This window comes from Molothrus ater, chromosome 1 (assembly GCF_012460135.2).
Source record: "Molothrus ater isolate BHLD 08-10-18 breed brown headed cowbird chromosome 1, BPBGC_Mater_1.1, whole genome shotgun sequence".
NCBI classification, from domain to species: Eukaryota; Metazoa; Chordata; class Aves; order Passeriformes; family Icteridae; genus Molothrus; species Molothrus ater.
Window position 1 is genome coordinate 32,410,384 of NC_050478.2, and position 22,005 is coordinate 32,432,388.

Genomic DNA, 22,005 nt, shown 5'->3' on the forward strand with positions numbered 1-22,005 from the left:
ACCATTTTAAGTGTTTGAACTTCAGTGTTATAAGGGAGAAAACCAATTGAAACCAAAACAAACATGTTCCAAAGAGCAAGACTTCAGCATAACAATGAAGCACATACCTCGTTTAGTGTACTCATTTTCTTCCTTCAGTTAGGCATTAGTAACTTTCTCTTATAGTATGGACAATTTATACACATACACATAGAGCACTCAACTGTTGTGTCCTCCCATCCCATTCTAAATCCCAGAAAACATAGATATCATTTAAAGGTAAGTTTAGCAGGAAAGTATACTTTTTTAGTATCTGACTGTGCTAAAAATACAAACATACATATCCCTCAATCTTTACTGCATCCACAGATAAAAGAATTCAGAAGAAGATAAAAAACCTGAAGTGGATCAGCACAGTAACCATCCACAGAGGCGTACCAACATGTGGGCGAGGAACTTTTGAGGAATATTGAAGTATTTAAAACATTAGCTCAATTTTCTGGTTACTGTGAAGGTAAAGAGGAATCTTTACCCAAAAGGCAATCGTTAACAGGGACAAGTATAGGAGTTAAATATCACCATATTTTGGAAAAAGCACAACAAAACAAAACCCCCACCACGGTTTTCTGTAATAAATAAACCACTACATTATATAATGTAAAGACTTAAAAACAATATGCATCCATTCAAACAGTATTTATTTAATTACACCGTAATGCAAATAAGTTAGGTCCATATAAATTTCATTTTGTTGTATGTACAACCTATGGCATTAGCAAGCTGATTGAGCCAGCTGGTCTAAGTGTCGGCCTCATCCTCTGGAATGTACGCATCTTCTGACACACTGTCCATCGGCTGCCTCTACAACAGGACCACCACAGCCTTCAGCCCCAAAGTAGACTGAAAGGGGAGGGGGGAGGAAATCAAAGTCAGATTTGCAGCAGATACTTGTCTTTAAAGATCTGTATTTGCAAAATACAAGTCTGGAGAAACAGCCCTACAAATGTACAGAATAAACACTAGCCCCCAAAATACTGAAATAGTGCCACCTTGAAAGTGAAATCTAAGGCTAGAGAGCACCAACATGTGCTCACAAAAATGAGCATCTGTAAGCCTCAGATTAGACAAAACATCTGTTCATTGTATCTATGTATATATATTCTGGTACAAAACACATCTTTTACACTGTACAGATGCACACCAAAAAAAGAAGTCTCAAACCAACAGTGAAGCTAAACATAGAAACACTGTCAGCAAGCAAACAACTGCAGCAACTTGGTTAAGACAACAGTAGATTCCACTGAAATTGTAATATGATCATACTACTTTTTCCCCATATTTTCTACTGTTTCTACTGAATCACTGAATCCTAAAAATGGGATTTCTATACACTGTAACTATGTAAATCAAGAAGAGTTAGTCTATGACTTTGCAAACAATACAGTCCATCAATTATTTGTTTTAGGAATATCTGGTCCTGCACAGTATTCAAAGGCATTTCTTGAAAACCAGGAGAACCACTCTTCCTCCAAAACTTTAATTACTTAGACGCAAGGAAGCCCTTCAATAAAACTTAAATGTCACTAATAAGCACTACTAATGCCATAACATTGCAGCATAACAAAGAGTCCCACGAGAAAGAAGCAACGTGAGCCAAATGCACTTTGCTTCACATCAGTGACTAATACTGAAGGATACAGCCCTTTATTTCATGCACCTTTTATTATGCTGTGTTATTCCCTCATCTGCCAAGGCAGAAGGAGATTGGATTTTGGTTTCAATTTGTGCTAGAAATCTGAGCAGTTATTGTTCAGTGCAGAAACTTGCACAAACTAGCTCTACAACAGATTAGAAGGGCAGCTGTCATGGAAAAGACACAGGAAGTTCCATATCTTAAAAACTATGCAAGGTTAAGATACAAGGTCTTCCCAAGAACTAGAACTTTGCTGACTTGTCATGTGAATTTCCAAATAAACAAGAACCACAACAATTAAAAACAAGGGATGGAAGCATCATTCACAACTGTTGCTGGCCAGAAATAATACCCAAACCAGTAACTATCTTCACGGGGTTTGTACATACATTTAGAATCAATACATACCTCCAGATAGTTGGCTCAGGCATTCCAGGATCGGCACCTCTTTTAAAACCTGAAGTGAAACATACATTACATACATGTATAAAAATAAACAAGTATGTACAGATTCCTACATAGTTAAATCTCTATGAAGTTATTCCAGCCTGTTAAATAGCAATAAAAAAGAAAGCTACTGAACATAGAATTGTGATTCATGAAGCTGTGTACTAGCCTGAATAAAAACTGCACATTCTTACAACGGTTAGAAAGCAAAGAAAATAAATACCAGCATACACTTTTCTTTTTTTTAAGAAGTCTTACCTGCATCTTTACCTGACCTAAAATTCAGGATCAACTAGCTGTGTGAGATGAAGGAAGTCATCTATGCCAGAGATCAAGACATTCATACTTTTACACACACAAACCCACAGATGTTAAATGTTGTCCAGAAAGCAACCTAGCAGGGCTCTACCAACAAAGATACCTAAAACTGGTGTAGAGTAAGCACCTTGAACCCTAATAGGCAATTCTCCAATGACATCTGACACATACCTTAAAAGCAGTATTTCAGTAACAATTCACTCAATTTAGCATGACAGAATGCTAAATGTTAAATCAATTTAACCTCAAATCTTCTATTCTGATTGGCACTTTTTGGAGAAAGTTACATACTACTAAAGCTTGCAAACCAACAAGCTGTTCTCTAATACCCAGGAAAATGAAATGAAAGTTAACTACAAAGAGTTCATCCCCAGCCCCCAATGACTCAAATATACCAAGTGACTAAAGTATATGTATACTAGGGAAGCAGCTGAAGGTTTGGTATATGAAGTATCTTTGTTCTCTGGACTGTAATATGAAAGTCTTGAAACAGAATCATGCAATTCAGGCACTGTTCAATACTACACTGGTTATCTAGAAGTGAAGGGTTCATGAAAATTGTATTATTTCCCTCGTTTACAGAAAATAAATAATTAATGTTATGTTGCCTGAAACACAGGCCACAAAGGTTAACGGAAAAACTTCCATTAACTTCACAGGCAGTGGAAAAGCTCTTTGAAGATAACATTGAATGATTTGAGACTATTAGACATCCTGACCCAAGTTCTTTGGCTGCCATACTGTCCAGCAGCACAGCTTAAAAATTCATGAATTGCAGCCACGCTGTGTGTGTGAATGTTTCTGCCTCCTTCCCTCACCCCCAGTATTTTTAAATAAGCAAACCAGGTTTAACAAAACTGCATTGGTCTAATTTACTGACTTAAAACCAGGGCAGCCACTTTAAAGAAAGTTTAAAAAAATACAACAAAACCCCACCAATGACCAATAACTGCACATTCTCATACTGGACTCCTCGTACATGCCCTGAGCTAGAAAGCCTTACAGAGAAAGCTACAGGCTCAGATTTGCTGACCATTTCCTTGCCTATTTTTAGTTCAGCATGTATTTGATACATATGGGGTCACACCTTCCCTCCCAAATTCAACAGTAATCCTAGTAGAGAAGAGGTTCTTCCAATCCTGCAGACTTTGGGTACATGCCACCTCCAAATGTCTATGGCAATCAAGGTGGCACCTGCTCTTCCCCTTCCCATCTGCTTATACTTTCATTACTGCAGATAAATTTATAAGAAGGCAATGTAGATGTGGTACAGCACACTTATTTTCTGGAGATATGAACCTAAACTACTACAACTTAAATTTCTCACTGCTGCATAACAAAAAATATACTACACACCCTGATGCTAGTGCAACTGTAAGTACAGTAAGGTGGCTTTATACAATTTGAAGTAACTTATTTAATGTCACCGATGTAACTTATTAGTGTCACTAATGTGACACTCTGACGTCATTAAGAAGAAAGACCATCTTTCCAACATCCACAGACACTGTCAGGGAAGTAAAATCTAAACAAAAATTCAACAACAAATTAGGTCACAAAACACTGTTGAAATTCCCACCCAAAACTTATTAATTTAAAAGAATTTATAAAGTAAAAATGGAAATGCAATGGAAAAGCAGACCTAATAATGCTAATTATTTTTTTCCATAGTTTTTGAAGTGACTTCTTTTGCTTGCAGTTGTTGCTAAAGCACTTCTGTAACAGCTGACGAGAACAACTTTTTCCTGGTTGTTATCTATAAAGAATCAAAGCCCTTCAAACCAGGCACTGCACTCCCTTCAATTAATCAAAACAACCTCTCAGATTTGACTGGAAACACATCAAGCTCCCAGCCCTCCTTCATGTTTGCATTCAATGCAAAGATGCCTGTCTGCTTTAGGTGCTTTTCCCAAAAAGCCCAACAGTTTGGGCAGAAAGTAAGCCAAATGAATTGCAGGGATCAGCCTTCCTGGGCCCCTCTGTGATAAAAGAAGTGAATAAAAGTGTCCAGCCTCTCTTAAACAAGGACAGCTGATGGCATACAGCTCTAACTCAGCAGGAGAAATACTGTGTGGTAGTGATGTCTGGCTAGCCTGATGACAGGAGCAAGCAAAATATATCCTGGGTACCAAGCACAACAGCAAGGCATCCCCTTAACATTCCACTGCAGCTTGGAAACAGGAGGCACACCATGTTTGGTGGGAGAGAGACTGTAACCTGTATGCCTGTTGCTGGAAATTTAATCTCAGCCAGAGGCTGGCAATGTCCCCAGTGCCATGAAGCAGAGCTCCCAGCGTTCTGCTCACCAGACTCCCAGGAGCACAAAGCACAGCCCTGACTATTAGAGCAGGCAGTCACTGACACAGGGTTAAATCACAGCCCCATTTGCTGTTCGGCTGCTTCGGTGCTCTGCCCACTCCCCAGAGGGGCCCTGACACAGGATTAGCCTCCAGGGAGAAAAAGGGGCAAAAAGTTCTTTATTGCAGAACCACAGGATTGTCAGGGTTGGAAGGGACCTCTAGAGATCCCCTAGTCCACTCCCTGACAAGGCAGGGTCACCTAGAGCAAGTGACACAGGAATGTGTCCAGCTGGGTTTTGAATGTCTTCACAGAGGGAGACTCCACGACCTCCCTGCGCAGCCTATTCTGGGCTTTGCCACCCTCAACGGGAAGAATTTCTTCCTCATGTTGAGGTGAAACTTCTTGTGTTATAGTTTATGGCCGTTACTCCCCATCCCGCAGCTGGGCACTACTAAAGAGTCTGGCTGCAATCTCTTAGGCCCTTGCCTTTAAGATATTTGTATACTTTAATGAGATCCCCTCCCAGTCTTCTCTTCTCTGGACTAAACAGGCCCAGCACCCGCAATCTCTGCTCATAAGAGAGATGCTTCAGTCCCTTAATCATTTTCGTGGCCTTGTGCTGGACCCTCTCCAGCAGCTCCTCGTCCTTACTGTACTGAGGAGCCCAGAACTCGACACAGCACTCCAGATGTGGCCTCGCTAGGGCCGAGTAGAGTGGGAAGATCACATACTTCTTCTTTACAAAAAAAAGGGGGAGAAAACAAACAAAAACCATACAAACATACAAACAAAAACCCAACTATAACAAAAAGCCTCCCCGTCTCAGTTCTGCCAAGGGCAACCCCGCCCTCCCCTCCGCACATGCGCGGCCATGGCCGCGGGCGTTGGGGGCAGCGCGGCGAGGCGGCCCTGCCTCACCCCCCCCGGGCCCTTCCCTCGGCCTCGCCGCTCCCCGGCAGCGTTCGGACGGGCCGGGGGGCGGAGAGCGGCCATCGGAGCCGGCCGCCCCAGACCCGGCCTCGGCAATGGCCACCGAGGGCCCCCGCGCGTCCCCCGCCCGGCACTGACCGAGATAGAGCACTACGGGGATGAAGCCCCAGCGGATGGCGAACTGGCCGCCCTTGAAGAGCTGCTGTAGCCGCTGCTTGGCCTCCTTGCTAAGCTTCGGCATCCCGGCGGCAGGGCAGAGAGGAGGAGGAGGAGAGGAGGAGAAGGAGGAGGAGCGCAGCCGCTCTCGTAACAGCGCCGTGCGCTGGGCGGGACCCATCGCTTGGCTGCGGGGCGGGGAGCGGGGCTGGACCTCGGGCGGCCGAGGAAATGGCAGCGCCGGGTGCCCTCCGTCCGCCGGGTGCCCTCCGTCCGCCGGGTGTTCTCTGCCTGCTACAACCCCGGCGGGCTTGTCCCGCCCGCCTTCCAGCGCCGCAGGCTGAGGGATCGGCCGCGGGATCGGGATGGGCCCAGCGGGGCTGGCGGCTGTGGGGGGGCGCGGGGGCTGCGAGCGCTGCGAGCGCTGTGGGTTTCCCTGCCCGCCTTGGCTCCTGCCGCACTCCTGTGCTTGTTCTTCCCCGGAGCTCTGGAGGTGTTGCTCACACGCCGCCTCTGCAGGGTAGGAAGTGCCTTTGGTAAGTGAAAGGTAGAGATGGAGTGATAAGGAAAAGTGTTCCTGGAGGAAACTGGAAATGCGGCTCTGTGACGCTGTGTCAAGGAAGGTTTAGGCTTGATATTAAATGGAAAATAATATGAAAAAAATTATTCACCCAGGGGGTGGTTGGGCGCTGGAACAGGTTCCCCAGGGAGGTGGTCACAGCACCAACCTGACAGAGCTCAAGAAGTGTTTGGACAATGCTCTCAGGCACATGGTATTAATCTTGGCATGTGCTGTGCAGGGCCAGGAGATGGACTTCGATGACCCTTGTGGGTCCTTTCCAGCTCAAAATACCAGCTGTGTGATGTATCCAGTCCATGGAAACAAAGAGTTGAGGGAGTGAAAACTTGACTAGAAATATGGGGAGAGACCTGATAGCTAAATACTGGCAGTACAGCACTTGGACTTTGTTGTCCTTAAAAACCTCAGAGCCCAGATAGGCACTGAGGCATTTGTTTTTTAACTAATAAATGAGTGGCCTTTGTCCTTGCAGTGCCCTAACCACCAAGCTACTCTTTATTTGACACAACTTACATGACATCTTGCTGTGTAGTGTCTATGCCTTTGAATCAATCATTTATATCATGATTTTACCATGTTTTCATTCTTTCTGAGGTAGCTTCCTGCCTTTTGCTGTAATGCTAGATCCAAGCCAGATGCAGGTCTTCAGGTTCTGCTATTACTAAATGCAGCTGCAGCAGTTAACACCATCAGGCTGTATCATGTCTGCTACCTATAGCAAAGCTCTGCATGTTACATATTGGTTTGCCTACAGCAGTTACTTGAACTTCTGTAGCCATCTTGTCACATTAAGGAAAACAGCAAGTCAGTGCTTTTTAGAGACAAGAAAGAATCCAGGGATATAATAAATCTTACTTATTCAGATATACCATTTACTCTTCCAGTGTATGCATGCCTGTCCAGTGTATGAATCCCTGTTCTGCCATTTCAGGATGATAAAAACAGGAGCTTTTAGCTCACTACTTGCTCTCCAGGTACAGGCAGGTAGCAAACTGCAGGCAACATGAGAGGTTCTGGCAGCTCATGGCTTGCTTTTGCCATGGTCTGTGAATTATGAAAGAATATTTTGGTGAGGTCATGGCACAAATGTGCAGTCATGTTACAGAATGCACAGCCTTTCCTGCTCTACACCAGTCCCAGTGCCCTGTGCTTCCATACACTTTAAACATGGGATACACCAGCATTTCTAGTCATAGGACTGACACACATTTAATGATATCTGACAAATAAAGTAGAGGCATAGATTTTGTGAGTGTCTGCTTTATAAACTGAATAGCTTATCCCTATGGAAAGGTTAGGCACCAGTGCTGTCTATGTATTCATGAACATCAATATGAAGTTAACACGACTATTAGTCTACACCTTTCCCAAAAGAATATGCCTTTGGGGGGGAAATTCTGGGAATTCTATCTGAAAATTGAGAGAACAAGTCTTTCTATCCATAGGTTTGTGTTGGATTTCAATTTTTTTTGGTATATCACTTGTCAACCGTTTCAAATTAGCACGCGTAAGTAGAATTGTACCAACATTGAAAATTACAAATTTACTCTTCTTGTGAGCCACTTTAGTGCAAGAGGCACATTCATTAATCAGTAATGGATTATCACACTCAAAAGAGAACTCAAAACATTGAACCTGTTTTTTTGACTTGCAGGAACCTATTTTTGAGCAGTTTGTATTAAATTGGTTTTCCTTTGTAGATGAGGCCAAGTAAGATCTGTTTTCACACTGTGGTTACCACTTGTTCTTTCTAAACATGAAAAACCAACTGTTCATTACAGCGGACAGCTTGTTAATAATCTCTTACAAAATATGGCATTCCATTCCACTGTGGTGGAATGAAATTCAAAAGGCATTTTTCCTTCCTGTACATTTAGTGCAAGTGGGATTCAGAAGGTCAAATGTACGGATCACCTGATAGGAAGGGTTGAACAGTTGCTCTGTCTCCTTTGAGCATTGGTTTAACAGTATCACATGTGACACAGTGCATATAATGTTATTGTGGGTGTTCTTGAGAAAGGATACTCACCAAAGTGTGCCACATGTACCTGATCTTCTCTTCTTCCCTTCGCACATTGAGTCAAGGAGTGAAGGGAAGTACAAGGAGTAATTTTCAGAGCACAGGAACATGTTAGCCTTAATTTCTCATGTCTGCCTATTTGACTAAAAGCTTGCAGGTTATTTCATTAATTTAACTACAGAAGCCAGGAAATTATTAGCAAGAAAGTTAGTATTACTTGCCAGTTTTCTCACAAACAAAATCAGTGCTAGAAGAGCACAAGGGTGTGTGTTGGTATGCAGATAAACCAGTGTTGATTCTGTATAGTTACTGCTTGAGATCTTAAGATACATAGTCTTACATACTGAAGCTGTGAAAGGATGTGTGTAAACCAAGAATTGTCTTGAGAAGAGCACTTATTTCATCATAACACACATCCATAGTCTCAAACTGTCTAACATATCATTTTTGCACTGAAAGACCTCAACTAGCCAGCCAACTGACCAACAAACCCACAAAACCTCCACAAGAACAACAAAAACCAATAAATGGTTGTGCTGACTCTAGAAGTGTTCCATGCCTTTGTTTGGCTCCTGTGTCACCTAGGATGTTAGAGGGTCTAAGAGCTCAGCAGTCCTTTGGTGATCTGCTGACTCAGACAAAGGGGGAAGGAGAGCAGCAGTCATCCTCCCTGCAATTTCATGGGACAGCACTAGTCACATAAATATTGGCAATTAGCCTCTAAAAGCAAATATGCCTATGATGGGGCATGAAACAATGAACTGATTTGAAGGGAGAAAACCTAATACCCAAAGAAATGGGTAGTGTAAGATGGAGGTGACTCTGCCTGGAGAAGATGGAAGTAGGATTTTATGGGTGTGCTATGAGTATTCATGTTTGTAAGTTATTGTGGTTACACTCCTATGAAGGATTTTGATTTTAACTTTTTTTTCTTGTGGCTGATAGTGAAGACAAAACTGCTTGGAATGCTGTATCCATTAACTAAGGAGAATAAGAGCCCTAATTGCTGGAGTGACAAAAGAAAATTAGTGATACCATAGATGTTGAAAGGCTTTTGTTACAAAAAAAAGAAATCTCTTTCAAGTTCTTGTGCCTTGTAGCTTCATGTGATCAGCAATAACAATAAAATCAGAAACAAAATTGCAGAGGTTTCAACTGGGACAACAAGAATATGAATCCCTATTGTTTTATTGACTCAATTAGCAATATTTCCACAAGTGTTTTCACAGCAAATATCGCTAATACTCATGGTATTAGCGATAAAATGGTAACATGGCCAAATATTTCCATTTTTATTGGTAAATGAGAGAATTGAGATTCTTATAGACATGACTGAATTGCTGAAGTGTCAGATTCATGAAATAATATCACTTGATCAGGTGGCTTTAACTCATCTTTTTGAGTGCTAAGTGTACCTCAGGTTAAAGAATTCCAACCTCTAAAAGATTTATCTCAGCAAACCACAAAGTAAAGCCATGCAACAGTACGTTTAACTCAGGTGCTGATGAAGGAGACAAAGTGCAGTGACACATTGAAGTCTGCGAAAATCACTGTAAACTTTGTAGGAAATCCCTGCAAGCCTCCATTGTGCACTTAGCAATCTCACTTTTGAGATTTCCCCAATTTACTGACAAAAAGCTGCATTAAATTCATCTACTTGGGAACAAAGTTTGAGTTTGAGCCTATTTAGGAGAACTTAGATTTCAAAGACGCTATGGTGGATGTTTCTTACTTCAGGATTATACCATAAATCAGTATAAATAGCCAAGAACATAAGGAAGAGCTCTTCAACAGATTTCTACTGCAGGCTGAATCTTTATGTCAGTAGAAACAGTAGTATATTATGACTAGACCTTCTATTTCACTTCATTGTTACAACTAAACTTCCTATTTTTATTGTGCCCTAATAATGATGTTCCTTCTATTCCATTTTAGTATCATTTAGTCTAATAAATCCCTGCTTCTCTGCAGTACCACTGATCTGGAAAATGTTCCTTTTCATTTCACAAAGACAAGAAAGGACAGAGACAAAGGGAAATGGAAAGTACTATGGTCAAAACAGAGCAAAGACTTAGGCTGGCCAATTAGGTCATGTGCAAAGTAACCAGAATTCTAAAATGTCTTCTGAATGTTATTGAGACCTAGATTAGTTTGGGGTAAGTATATTTGAGTTCTTACATTTGGCGTAGTTTCCAAACATGCTTGAAATGCAGAGCTGTAATGCATATAAAAATTTCTGTCCAAATTAGAATCTTCTTCATATGAATTTCTGTATGGTACTTGTTGGATATACTGTGGTCACTGCCTGATATGGGATATTTCCAGGAAAAGTGATACTGCCAGTCACTGTGCGGGTTTCAGCTGGGGTGGAGTTAATTTTCTTCATGGTGGCTGGTATGGGGCTATATTTTCTACTTGTGCTGAACACAGGGTTGATAATATAGAGAAGTTTTGTTACTGCTGAGCTGGGCTTACACAGAGCCTTTTCTGCCTTTTGTTCTGCAATGCTGGTGAGGCTGTGGGTACATGAGAGGCTGGGGGGAGACACAGCCAGGACAGGTGACCCCAACAGACCAAAGGGATATTCCAGACTATGGGACATAGTGCTCTGTTTATAAAGTGGGGGGAAGGAGGAAGGAGAGACATTTGGAGCGATGATGTTTGTCTTCCCAAGTAACTGTTAGATGTGATGGGGCCCTGCTCTCCTGGGGATGGCTGAACTCCTGCCTGCCCATGGGCAGCAATGAATTAATTCCTTGTTTTGCTTTGCTTGTGGGCACAGCTTTTGCTTTCCCTGTTAAATTGTCTTTATCTCAACCCATGAGTTTTCTGGCTTTCACCTTTCTGATTTTCTCTCTGGTCCCAGTGTTTGTGAGGCATAGTGAGCGGGTGGCTGTGTGGGGCTTGGCTGCTGGCTGAAAATTGCTGACAATTAGTAGAATGATCAGAGTGGCAGGAACAAACAGCAAAGTGTAGTAATTTTGTATATTTAATACAGTAATTGTACAATTTATTTACTTAAAAACAAACAAAAACTGAGTGGTGACATGGAGTTACAATCTCATTGTTTTTCATTACAGCTCCTGAGGCCAGGGAAGGAGAAACAGCAGTCTGAGGTGAGACAGCATTGAAAGAACTTCATCAAAAGCTTTTAGAGACCTCTGAGAAGAGCTGTTGATGTGTTTAAAATTTGAATATTACCTGCTTCACAACTGTAGTGTTGTTTGAAGCGTGACTTTCCCATTCTGCTACATCTTTGCTTAATAGTGAAAATTAAATGTTACACTTAGACATGCTGCTACCTTTTGCCATAGATCGTTTTTCTAAAAGCGCAACAATTCTTCAATGCATCTTTTTATAATTGCAATATTTGGCCGAGGACGAAAACAATAATCTGATTCCTTATATACATTTGGTGATACGCAAAAATCTGATGGATAAAAGGATTTTCTGAGGCCAAAACTAATACCCATATTGTTTTAATTGTTTTTTAATTAAGCTCTTTTTTAAGCAGCTGAGCAACAAAGGATTTCATAACTCTAGGAGAATTTTCCTCTAAAGATATTTTATTAATGTAAACCTTTTCTTTGTAGATAGATCTCAAATAGATTTTTGTTGTTGAAGAATACGTTGTTTTAACAGCACATATATATAAAGATTTTAAAGGACTTAAAATATGCTTATTTTAGGCAATTTTTTGCCTAAATGATTTAAACAAGGTGAGTAAAACAAATAATATATTCTGATTTTCCAAAGTCTTTGCTTGTATACTTGCCTTTATACCAATTCCAACCTTAGTAAATTGTAAAGTGGTGGGACAACCATGAAACTGATAACATGAGTCTTTGCAGAGAAAAATGAAATATTTCTCTTTGATACAGGACATAGAATTGCAGCATTTGAAAAATAATAATTCTAACTATAAGTCATATTCTGCTTTCTCTCTTCAATGAGTGTTAATAGTCTTTCTTAGCATCCAACTACAAAAAAGTGCTGCTCGAACAACTTTTTCTGACAGTGAAATATTTGAAATGTAACTGATTGATGCACAGCACTCGCTTCACTGATTTACAATAGAGCTTTCATATGCACTCTCAGATTTTGCAAGCTAAAGATATACAACAAGCTACTAATTAACTCTGGTTATAAGCTAAGACAAAACATGTAGTAAAGCAAAAAGAACTCTGAGTTCAAATATGCTAGGTAGACCTGAAACAGGTTGGTGTGGTTTTTTTGCCAGTTTGTTGTGGGTTTTGTCTTAAGTCCCAGTAAAACTAATGACATATAATTTCAGTTATATCCTGTATATATCCTTAAGTATAATTTTTTGTTGTAACTTCCAAAACAAGGAGGGTGTTTGTTGAAACTCAGATTTTTTTTTTAAATATAAATTAAAGTTTAATTCATTACAGCTTTAATTTCAATAGAATTAAAAGCATAGCACAATCTGGGTTTTAGTGCTGTCACTATTATAGTTTTAACAACTTGTAATGCAAATTACAGAGTCCAGATCATAAAAGGAAAGGTAAAAATATGTGTATTTTCAGATCTTGAATAAGACTGCCCAGTCAACAAAGGAAATGTGTCATGTACATGAACAAATGGAATAATTTGTAGTTAATCTAAATGTTGAACTAATTATTTAAACTGAACATAGGTATTAATTTATCTTCATTGTTCACTTTGGGTGAATTGACTTCAGAAACTTAAAGACAAACCTATTGTCATATTCCTAATTCAACAGGGCTTAACCATGACCAGCAAGGTGAGGAGCAGTTCACACATCCCCTGGCAGAGTCCCATCAGCGTGTGCTGCCTGAGCTTCCTGCTGAAGGTGACCCTCAGCAAGAGCTGCCTTTCAGAATATGGAAATTCCACAGTGCAGGTGAAAGTATCAACGTTTATGTCTGTCTTTAGTTTTTGCATTTCAGCAGTTCAGATTTCACTGCAAATTCTTTGAGATCTTCAGCACAGGGAAGATTAGAATCAGTAATTTAGTATCATAATGAAGAATAATTAAGGCCTTTCCTGGATACCAGAAGACGATCAAGGAAAGCTCTTTTCTTTCTTTCCAAGTCTCATCTGGTGCAATCAAGATTAAATGAAGCGCAACTCATGGTTAATGAAGTTTTTACTATTCTTCTAAAATAAAATTTAGTCTCTTAAAATACTTCCCTTTTGCCTTTCATACACGATTTCTGTCCGTACTTTGTCTATTTTAGTGGAGTCATATGCCATATTTAGCCCAGACAAATGTTTTTAGATTTTACTAATTTCAAAGCATTGTCAAGTAGACACACTAGTGTGTCTTCTCTATATACTGTCAGCCTGATTCACGTGCCTAAGTTCATCTAAGACTCTTTCCACTGTTGCATGGAAAACAAATGAACTTTCAGGGAAATACCTATCAGTATTTCAATCACTGCTGCTGCTTGTCTGTTAGGATTATTAAAAATCTCAAACTTTATTCTCCTAGAAGTGCAGAACAACTACATTTTAGTCATTTTAGATGCTGGAGTCCAGTTTAAGAGGGTGATGTGTTGCAGTAGGCACTACAGTGGTTAATCAGATTTCAGTGGCTTTTCCATACCTTCCTGCCTAGAGCAAAAAAACAAAACAAACAAAAAATCAGCAAACAAACAAAAAAGCCAACCCCAAACCCATAACGGCAGATTAGTTGTGTGCCTTTCACTGCTTCTTGTAAAATATTAATGGACTCTTGAAGGTTTCATTTTTGAATGAGAACCATTTCAGCAAGAATTTTAGCAGATGCAGAGGACATTCAAGGAACTTGTGAAAATTCCTTATGTTCTGCTTTATAAAGTCTATTAGGCACATTTGGCACAAGCTGTGAACCTGACACTGATTTCCAAGCATTTAAATGGTCCAAATAAAATGCCATTTCTGTAATACTTTTATATTTTCCCTTTTTTTCAAGTGTATATTAAGTACACATCTGAATAAACAATATTGTACTCCTTTATTTTAGATGTAGGTAGCAGTCACAAGAGATTAAATGCTGTTATGTGTAACAAAGCATGAAGATGACAAGATATATGAGCCAGAGGCTTTTCAGCTCGATCACATCATCCAGCACATAATTATACAGATTTTGTATTTCAGACACCAATGTCACCTTGGGGTTGAAATCATTCTAGATGAATCGGTGTAAGTATAAATAAGATAGTTCCCCACACCCCAATTACTTTCCTACTTTAAAAATAGAAAGGAAAATGAGTCGTCCTGAGTTTAGGGATGAGTTATTTGTGTGTGGTATTTGTGATGGAAAATTCTTTCTAAAATAAACACAGTAATAAATGGTCTTCTTTTTTCCACTCATATTTTAAGGGGACAGCCTGCTTCTAGTGACAGAGTACTAGACTAAATTTATCCTGGTCTCTTTTAGTACTTGACTAATACATACAGCACTATCTATTAGAGTAATTAATTGTATCAAGCAAAATATTTTTCTGTAGTTTTTCTATTAAATTTCTTTAAAGCCACATGCAGAATGATACCTTCCATGTTGTACTTTAGTTCCAGTGACTCTAGTATGGATGATACGCTGATGGGATTTTGAAATCCTGAAACACATGAATGTGACAGGGAGCCTAGATGGGATTTTAAAAAATACTACAAATCATTTAACTACTATTACAAAATTTTTATAAATGCTAAATAAAGGTGTAAATTAATAAATGTATCAGCCTCTATTAATTTATTTCCTTCTCTTCATTACAGAAAGACACTATTGAGCCAAAATTTATTAGCAGTGTTCTGCTAGAGCCAGCGGAGGGCAGACTTGAATTGGAAACTCTTTTTGCTACTGCAGTTACTTGAAGTTAAAATACCAGATTTATCGTGTCTTGAGCTCAAAGTCTCATCACTTCTCTACTATTCTAATTACACTTGTGCTGGATAAAAGCCTCTTTGCAGTTGCTGTTTGACAAAATGAGTGTTTTGCGAATGTTTAAATAAAGATGCTAATATGAAAGTGAATAAGTCAGTGTGTTAGCAGCTGTGTGTTACTCATCAGGGATAATCCACACTGCTTAATCCTTAACCATGTATATCTTGAAATGTTTGTTAAAAGCTAGTGAATAAAATTATCCCCATTTTACAGATGAAGAAACTAAGGAATGGAGTGGTAACCTTGCAGATTACCCATCTGGGTGACCTACAGAAACAAGAATAAAGTCCAGTTTTTTGAGATCTAATCCAGTGCTTTGCAACATAAACTATTTTATGTTTATGTTTAAGCTCTTGCAAACATTATGGAAATTATTGCTAGCAGCCCAAATTGTGGAGACTGAGGAGCTTACACTGATGAAATAGCAGGCAAGCTGACAGTCAGGTGCTAGATCTTAAGAAGAATATTCTTCCCAAGAAGATGGGTGGCAGTCAGATCAAAGGCCTAAAAATCCACTTTAAAGTAGTATTTTAGTATTAAAACAAGTACTTCGCATTTTTAGGCACATTTGTTATTCATTAGGCTAGGTTGTAGTCTTTCCAAAAACCTTTATGATAGCCTGTGTCTGACTCTTCTTATGTATAATGTGTTGTGGCTTCACACATTTTTAAGTGCTGTGTGAAGGTCTGTAAGAATATATTATAAAAGAGGCCACTTTAAGCTTCTTAGTCATTTCTCCTTGTACCTTGTGCAATTGTACCTCACAAAGAGTTGTCACCTCCAAATTGTCATCACTTTCCATATTTCACAGAGGCCTGAAAATGCAATTATCTCAAAAGGGAAAAGACTCATTTACTCTTCTGCAGAACATAAACTCTCCTTGAAATAACCACTAATTGAAGGCATTTGTACACAGGTTCATTTTATAGTAAACCACTGGATGCCTCAGCTGAAGAAGCAGCAAGAAAGATAACGATTCAATTAATGAAAACTGCTGCTTTGAGAAATGTGGTTTCCAGTCTCAAAGTTATTTTATTCATCCCTAATTATACATTGCTGAAAACTGTTAACCATTATTAGGGGCAGATAACTCTGTGTTTTGGGGGTATGGCTGGTTTTGCCTGCTGTAAGCTTCACAGGTTTACTCCTCTACCTCCACAATGATCTTTTCTTTCACTAATCCTAGTTGGCGTATATTTTTTTTGTACCAAACTTTCCCTTTTATTTGTGAAATATGTGTGAAATGTTCAAAACATTAGCGATTTAAGAGCAGTTAAGATATTACTTCCTCAGAAACACATCATTGTTACATACAGTTGTGTTTGTTGTGCTGAGCAGGCCCAGCTGAGTTACAGATAAGGCAAAATAACTGTATTAGATCAGGTTGGCCAAAAGCTTGTCCCTGTATTTCTTTACATGGAAAAAAATAAAGGATAGATGTATGTACTGTCTGAATAGAGAACATGATGATGTTGTGCACCTATGCCAAAATTAATCCAATAGTATTTTATGGGAAAAATAAACTTAGTTTTGGATTTAAAAAATTGGAATATGCCATGTATAAAATACATATTTGATCAAGATCAGTTCCTCTGGTAATATTCCTTCAGAGGGGAGGGTTTTAATGACAGGGAAAAGATACTTCTACATCTATGGAAGTTAAAGCCTGCTGCTATCAAGTGGCCAGGACCCTTAAATGTGTGTTGAAGTGTCCTACTCTTAGTAAATCAGAAATGTTTGTACTTGCTGTCTCAAGTAGTAGAAAGAACACCAGCAACTGCTTCCATGTTTAGAATTCTGTGGAGTCTGCTACCTGTGAGCAGACTCCACTTAAATAAAGTCTCTGGAATTACTAATTGCTAACCTCATTCTTGACATACTTCAGTCTCCAACAGCCTGCTACAACTTCTGTTACACTTTCTGGGATTCTATCTATAGCAATTGCTTTCTCTGCTCCAAGCCAGAAATATATCCATTTGCACAAATGCTTCTTAACCTTGTTCACACTGGGGTGGGGGGGAAGGGGGGGAGTCATATTTTTTCTTTCTGCTTGTCTAGTTGGTGGATACTTTTATAGTAAATTCAGTACTTGCCATGTTCACTGTGTAATGCACAAGTGGTTACAATGCCTTTTCTAAGGTACTGTTTGTTTCACTTTAAGTGCACTGAATAAAACTATTTCTCCATGGTCATTTCATGGGCATCTTACTGTAACAGGGGAGTCTTAAGCAAGCACATTTAATCAATTTTCTGATAAGGCTGTGTTCTTCCCTCTCAGCTGGGCCAGCTACCTGGCAAGTTCCAGTGTCCCTTTCATGAAGAAATTGGTTTATAACTGACAGGGAAGATTGTGCTTACCACAGGAATGCTACTGGTACCCAAACTAGCTTGTCTTCATTCTGAAAAACCTGCAGCTCACACACATACGTGTACAGCATCCAGCTCTGGGGTCCTCCGTGCAGGAAGGACATGAATCTGTTAGAGCAAGTCCAGAGGAGGCACCAAGATAATTAGAAGGATAGAACATGTCTCCTCCAAGGAAACATTGAGAGTTGGGATTGTTCAGCCTAGAGAAGAGAAGGCTTCAGGGTGACCTAATTGTGGCCTTTCAGCTCCTGAAGGGAGCCTACAGGACAGATGGAGATGGCATGTAGTGACAGGACAAGGGGGAATGGATTCAAACTGACAGAGTAGGCTTACATTAGATATTAAGAAAAAATTCTTTGCTGTGAGGGTGGTGAGGCACTGGAACAGTTTGCCCGGAGAAGTTGTGGATGCCCCATCCCTGGAAGAGTTTAAGACCAGGTTGGGTGGGGTTCAGAGCAACCTGGTCTAGTGAAAGGTGTCTCTGCCCATGGCAGGGGGGTTGGAACAAAATGATCTTTAAGGTCCCTTCCTAGCCAGGCAATTCTATGATTCTATGTGCATGTGTATAAACACCTCTGCATTATATGTATATAAATGTACACAGAACTGCAGGTTTACCAGAATTAATTGAAAATGAGCCAGCTTGGATATCAATGGCACCACCATTTCTGAGGATATATGTATAGACACATACAGCAAACTTCAGCTGCAGCTTTGAAGTCCTCAGTGTTTCAGCTACCTAGAAGTACCTATGCAAATATTTGACATTAGAAAATTAGGAGCACTTGGACTGGAGTAATTAGGTTGATACATAAGAGTTCTATGGTAGAGGAAGGAACAGATAGTCCTGATTTTTCTGACTCAAATTTCCACAATAATTTTTTTTAAAAAATATTTTCATGCATTTCTGTACTGTCGTGGTGAATGCTGTATCAGAGTCCAGTCCAAGCTCTGAAAAAGACAAAAAGGGTGTGGTTACAAAAATAGTCACAGACCACAGCTCTATGTTTGCATGCTAGATCACGAACAAGGATTCTGCATTAAGATTGTACATAGGACAGTGTGTGGCAGCTCTCACTGCATTCTTCTGTGGCATCTTAACCACATTTAACTTCCATTTTTATTAGAGCTCAATGTTAGGAAAAAAAAAAGCAAGTTCTAGCTTGTGCAAAATTTGATTTATTTCCAGCTCTAATAAATCCAGCCTTGCAACTTCCAGTCCTCTCGGGTGTCCAAATACCTGTCCCTAGAAAACATTCCTCTGCAGTAGAACTCACAGGGTAAACTGCTGGATCAGTAAAGTTCTTTTCTCTCTAAGATACTGCATCATGCATTTGCAATTATTTTCTCCCCATAATGCAGCTGGAGTTTCAGACTATCCCATTTAACTGCATCTGTGTTGCAAGTCACTGACATCAGAAACACATTTTAGCCTCAGTGTCACAAATTGATAGAGTTTCATAAAGAAGAATAAGCTTATTAAAATAACAGGTTTTAAGATTCTACTTTCGAATAATAGTGAGTAGCTAAGAAACCCTAAAGCCAGGAGCATGCAAGCTCCCACTGGTCAGTTTTTCAGTTGATCAACTTTTAATAACTACCTGCAAAAGACTAATTCATGACTTCACTGTCCTGTCCTACATTTCAAAGTGTCTAATTGCTGTCATGTAGCTGCACACCTAACACTGACTGCTAACTCCACTTCGTACCCAGCACTGGTCAGCACTAGCAAACCTCAGCTTCAAGGTTTAAGGCAGAGTCAGCATTTTGCCTCCTGTCAGCAATAATCTATAACTTCTATTGCTAGGAACAAGCAAAAAGATATTAAACCAGGAATGGTTTGGTTTTCACCTACTAACAGCAAATGTAGAACAGTAACTTCATGACATCAGTGGGAGCAGTCTGTTCAAATCTTCCACCGCGTCATGGGAAATATAGACTATCAATTTTCCATTCCTATTTTGGCAGGCATAATTTTGTTATTTTTAAAGCTGTTGATATTGGCCACCTCAGTGTTTTCATTATTTCACACATATTTTGGCATTTCAAGAAGTCTGTGCTTCAGCAGATATAGGGGATAGAGTGTGTGTGTCCCAAAATTTAGAGTTTCTTTCACCAAGTATGATATATGACATTTACAAGCTTCATTTACACTTCAACAGAGCATTCATCTGTGTGCTGTCAAAGGCTGGGGGGGGGGGGGGGGGGCATTAAATTAGATATTTTCGAGAGATTATGAATTCTAATAAAAGGGCATCAGGACTGCCTACAGCAGTTGGAGTGGTCTGTAACAGCAAAGCAAAGGAAGATGGGACTTAAGAATGAATGAAAATGTGTGAAAGCAGCAGCAGAACAGAGGGTTAAAAGGATGGACCCTTGTTACCACAGAAAACCATGCCCAGCAGAAAAGTTAAGGAATTGCTCTGTTTATGTCAAGGCCAAGGACCTGCATTTGAAAACAGCCACAACACAGATGACCTGTCAGCAAAAAACCCAGGATCCTGATCCCAGGAGGATGGTACCAAGGCTGCAGTGTCAGACATGCCTTGCTGTTCCTGTTATCCTGCCTGGAAAACATATGTGTTGAAAACAGAGAAAAACAGGCAATGGGCAGCATCCTGGCCTGTCATTTGTGCAAAGTAAACAGGATTCTGAGGTAAAAGATACCAGCTGATGCCTCCTAAGGGAAATGACAGATCTGTCCAGAAAAAAACTTTGCTGTCCCTAGTCAAGGCCTTGTAGTGAGGGCATGGCAGCAGCACCCCCATTCCTTTGTGTCAAGCTCAAGGGATGCTGGCCAGGCCACTGGGACTCTCTGAGTTTGGGGATCAAGAATATTCAAGAGTCAGAGTGTCAGAGAATTAACTCTACAGCAGAATGAGTGTGAGTGCATAAAATCAACTCGCTTAAAGATTTTGCAAATAAATACCTTTCATAAGATCTCACACTGAACTTTCTCACAGTGATTCCTGTGTTACAGCAATTTCCCACTGTTACACAAATGAACAGTCATGCTTGCTGAGGACCATATCACAATTCCCCAACAGACAGAGGGACAGAGATGCTCATGACTTGCTCTAATTCTTGCATTCCTTCCTAGATGTGGCATAGTAACAAATTCTGTGGCAATTTATCTACAAGTACATAGATGATAGTTTCCTCTTAGAGCTTTTCCAGAAGGTTGGTTTGTCCAACACAGATGGATTTTGTACAGCATTTCAATGACATGGAATTTAAGCTTCTTTGTGGAAACCCATGCACTACTGGAGTAAAATAATCATCGAATCATAGCTGAGTAGTTATTGATAAAAAACAAATTACTCCATGGAAAGCCACATGAAAAACACAGTGTTGGAAAGAAAGTGAAGGAGGAAGGCTGAAAAAGTATGCTGTAAGACCTGAAACAATAAAAATGAGGAAATAATGTGTTGGCCTCACACAAGGACAATATGGACTTAGCCAGAGTCATAGTATTACTCAGAACTGGTAGGACATGTGAAGAATGCCTTACAACACTCCACACTACTCTGGATCTGTAGTGCCAGAGAAGGAGACTGCTAGAAGGGCTCAGTTACAACAAGGCTGGGCTGTAGCATGCAGAAAGGGAGATTAAGATTTGCTTTCTTTCACAAGCTTTGATAGGCTTCACATATCAACTTCTGTAAACAATGAGATTAGGGCAGCAGACTGCATGGCCCTTTGCACCTCTCAGTAAAAACCTCATGGAGAAATAAATATCTTTGGCCTTCTCCCTCACCATAGTAACACTAAAATAAGCTACAATATGTGTGTCCATTTACCTTGTCAGCCAGATGTCAGTGAGGCTCAAAGTCCTTGTGTTAAGTCCTGCAAAAGCCTTTTCCCAGAGAACTAATCAGATGTTACCTGGGAACTGGCTGGTTTTGATCTTAGACACATATCATGTTTTGTTCTGACACAATTATGTATTTATTGTTGGAAATTTCTTTTGCAGAAAGTAGAAAGTCTGCTGGTAGCTCACCAGCCAGTTTGGCCCCTGCTGTAACCTTGAGCTGGTCTTTCTAAATGTATTGAGAATGTTCCAGCTGCTAATTTAGCAAGGACTGGTGACATGCTCAGGGCTGCATAATAGAGCTGCTCCCTCACAGCAACTGGAGGGAAAGAGGGCAGGTGCTATAAGGAATTGATGCTTCTTAGAGATCAATGCCTGGCAATGCTAACCTGATAAGTGTGAAATCTTTGAGACACTAAGTTTGTGTCCAAACATTCAAATGTTTTATCATTATTGACATCACAAACAGGATTTTCTACCCAAGTAAAATGTC

The 22,005-nt window shown here is 40.0% G+C and overlaps 1 protein-coding gene, 1 long non-coding RNA gene and 1 other non-coding gene across 4 annotated transcripts; 2 read left to right on the forward strand and 1 right to left on the reverse strand.

The window, feature by feature from the left end:
• Positions 1-660: 660 nt before the first annotated feature.
• Positions 661-5,954, reverse strand: TOMM7 (translocase of outer mitochondrial membrane 7). The gene is made up of 3 exons (XM_036396797.2): positions 5,807-5,954; positions 2,081-2,129; positions 661-879 (listed from the first exon to the last, which is right to left on the reverse strand). The coding sequence occupies exons 1-3, from the start codon at positions 5,907-5,909 to the stop codon at positions 864-866; spliced, it is 168 nt and encodes a 55-aa protein (XP_036252690.1). The 5' UTR covers positions 5,910-5,954; the 3' UTR covers positions 661-863.
• Positions 5,939-16,789, forward strand: LOC118695314 (uncharacterized). 2 transcript variants are annotated; one of them, XR_004981516.2, is made up of 4 exons: positions 5,939-6,360; positions 11,505-11,540; positions 13,169-14,592; positions 15,166-16,789. It is a non-coding gene; the product is annotated as an uncharacterized LOC118695314 (long non-coding RNA). The 2 variants fall into 2 exon arrangements; XR_004981514.2 differs by having other exon boundaries at positions 13,169-16,789.
• Positions 11,796-11,883, forward strand: LOC118684439 (small nucleolar RNA SNORD93). Its single transcript, XR_004979843.1, has one exon. It is a non-coding gene; the product is annotated as a small nucleolar RNA SNORD93 (small nucleolar RNA).
• Positions 16,790-22,005: the final 5,216 nt, after the last annotated feature.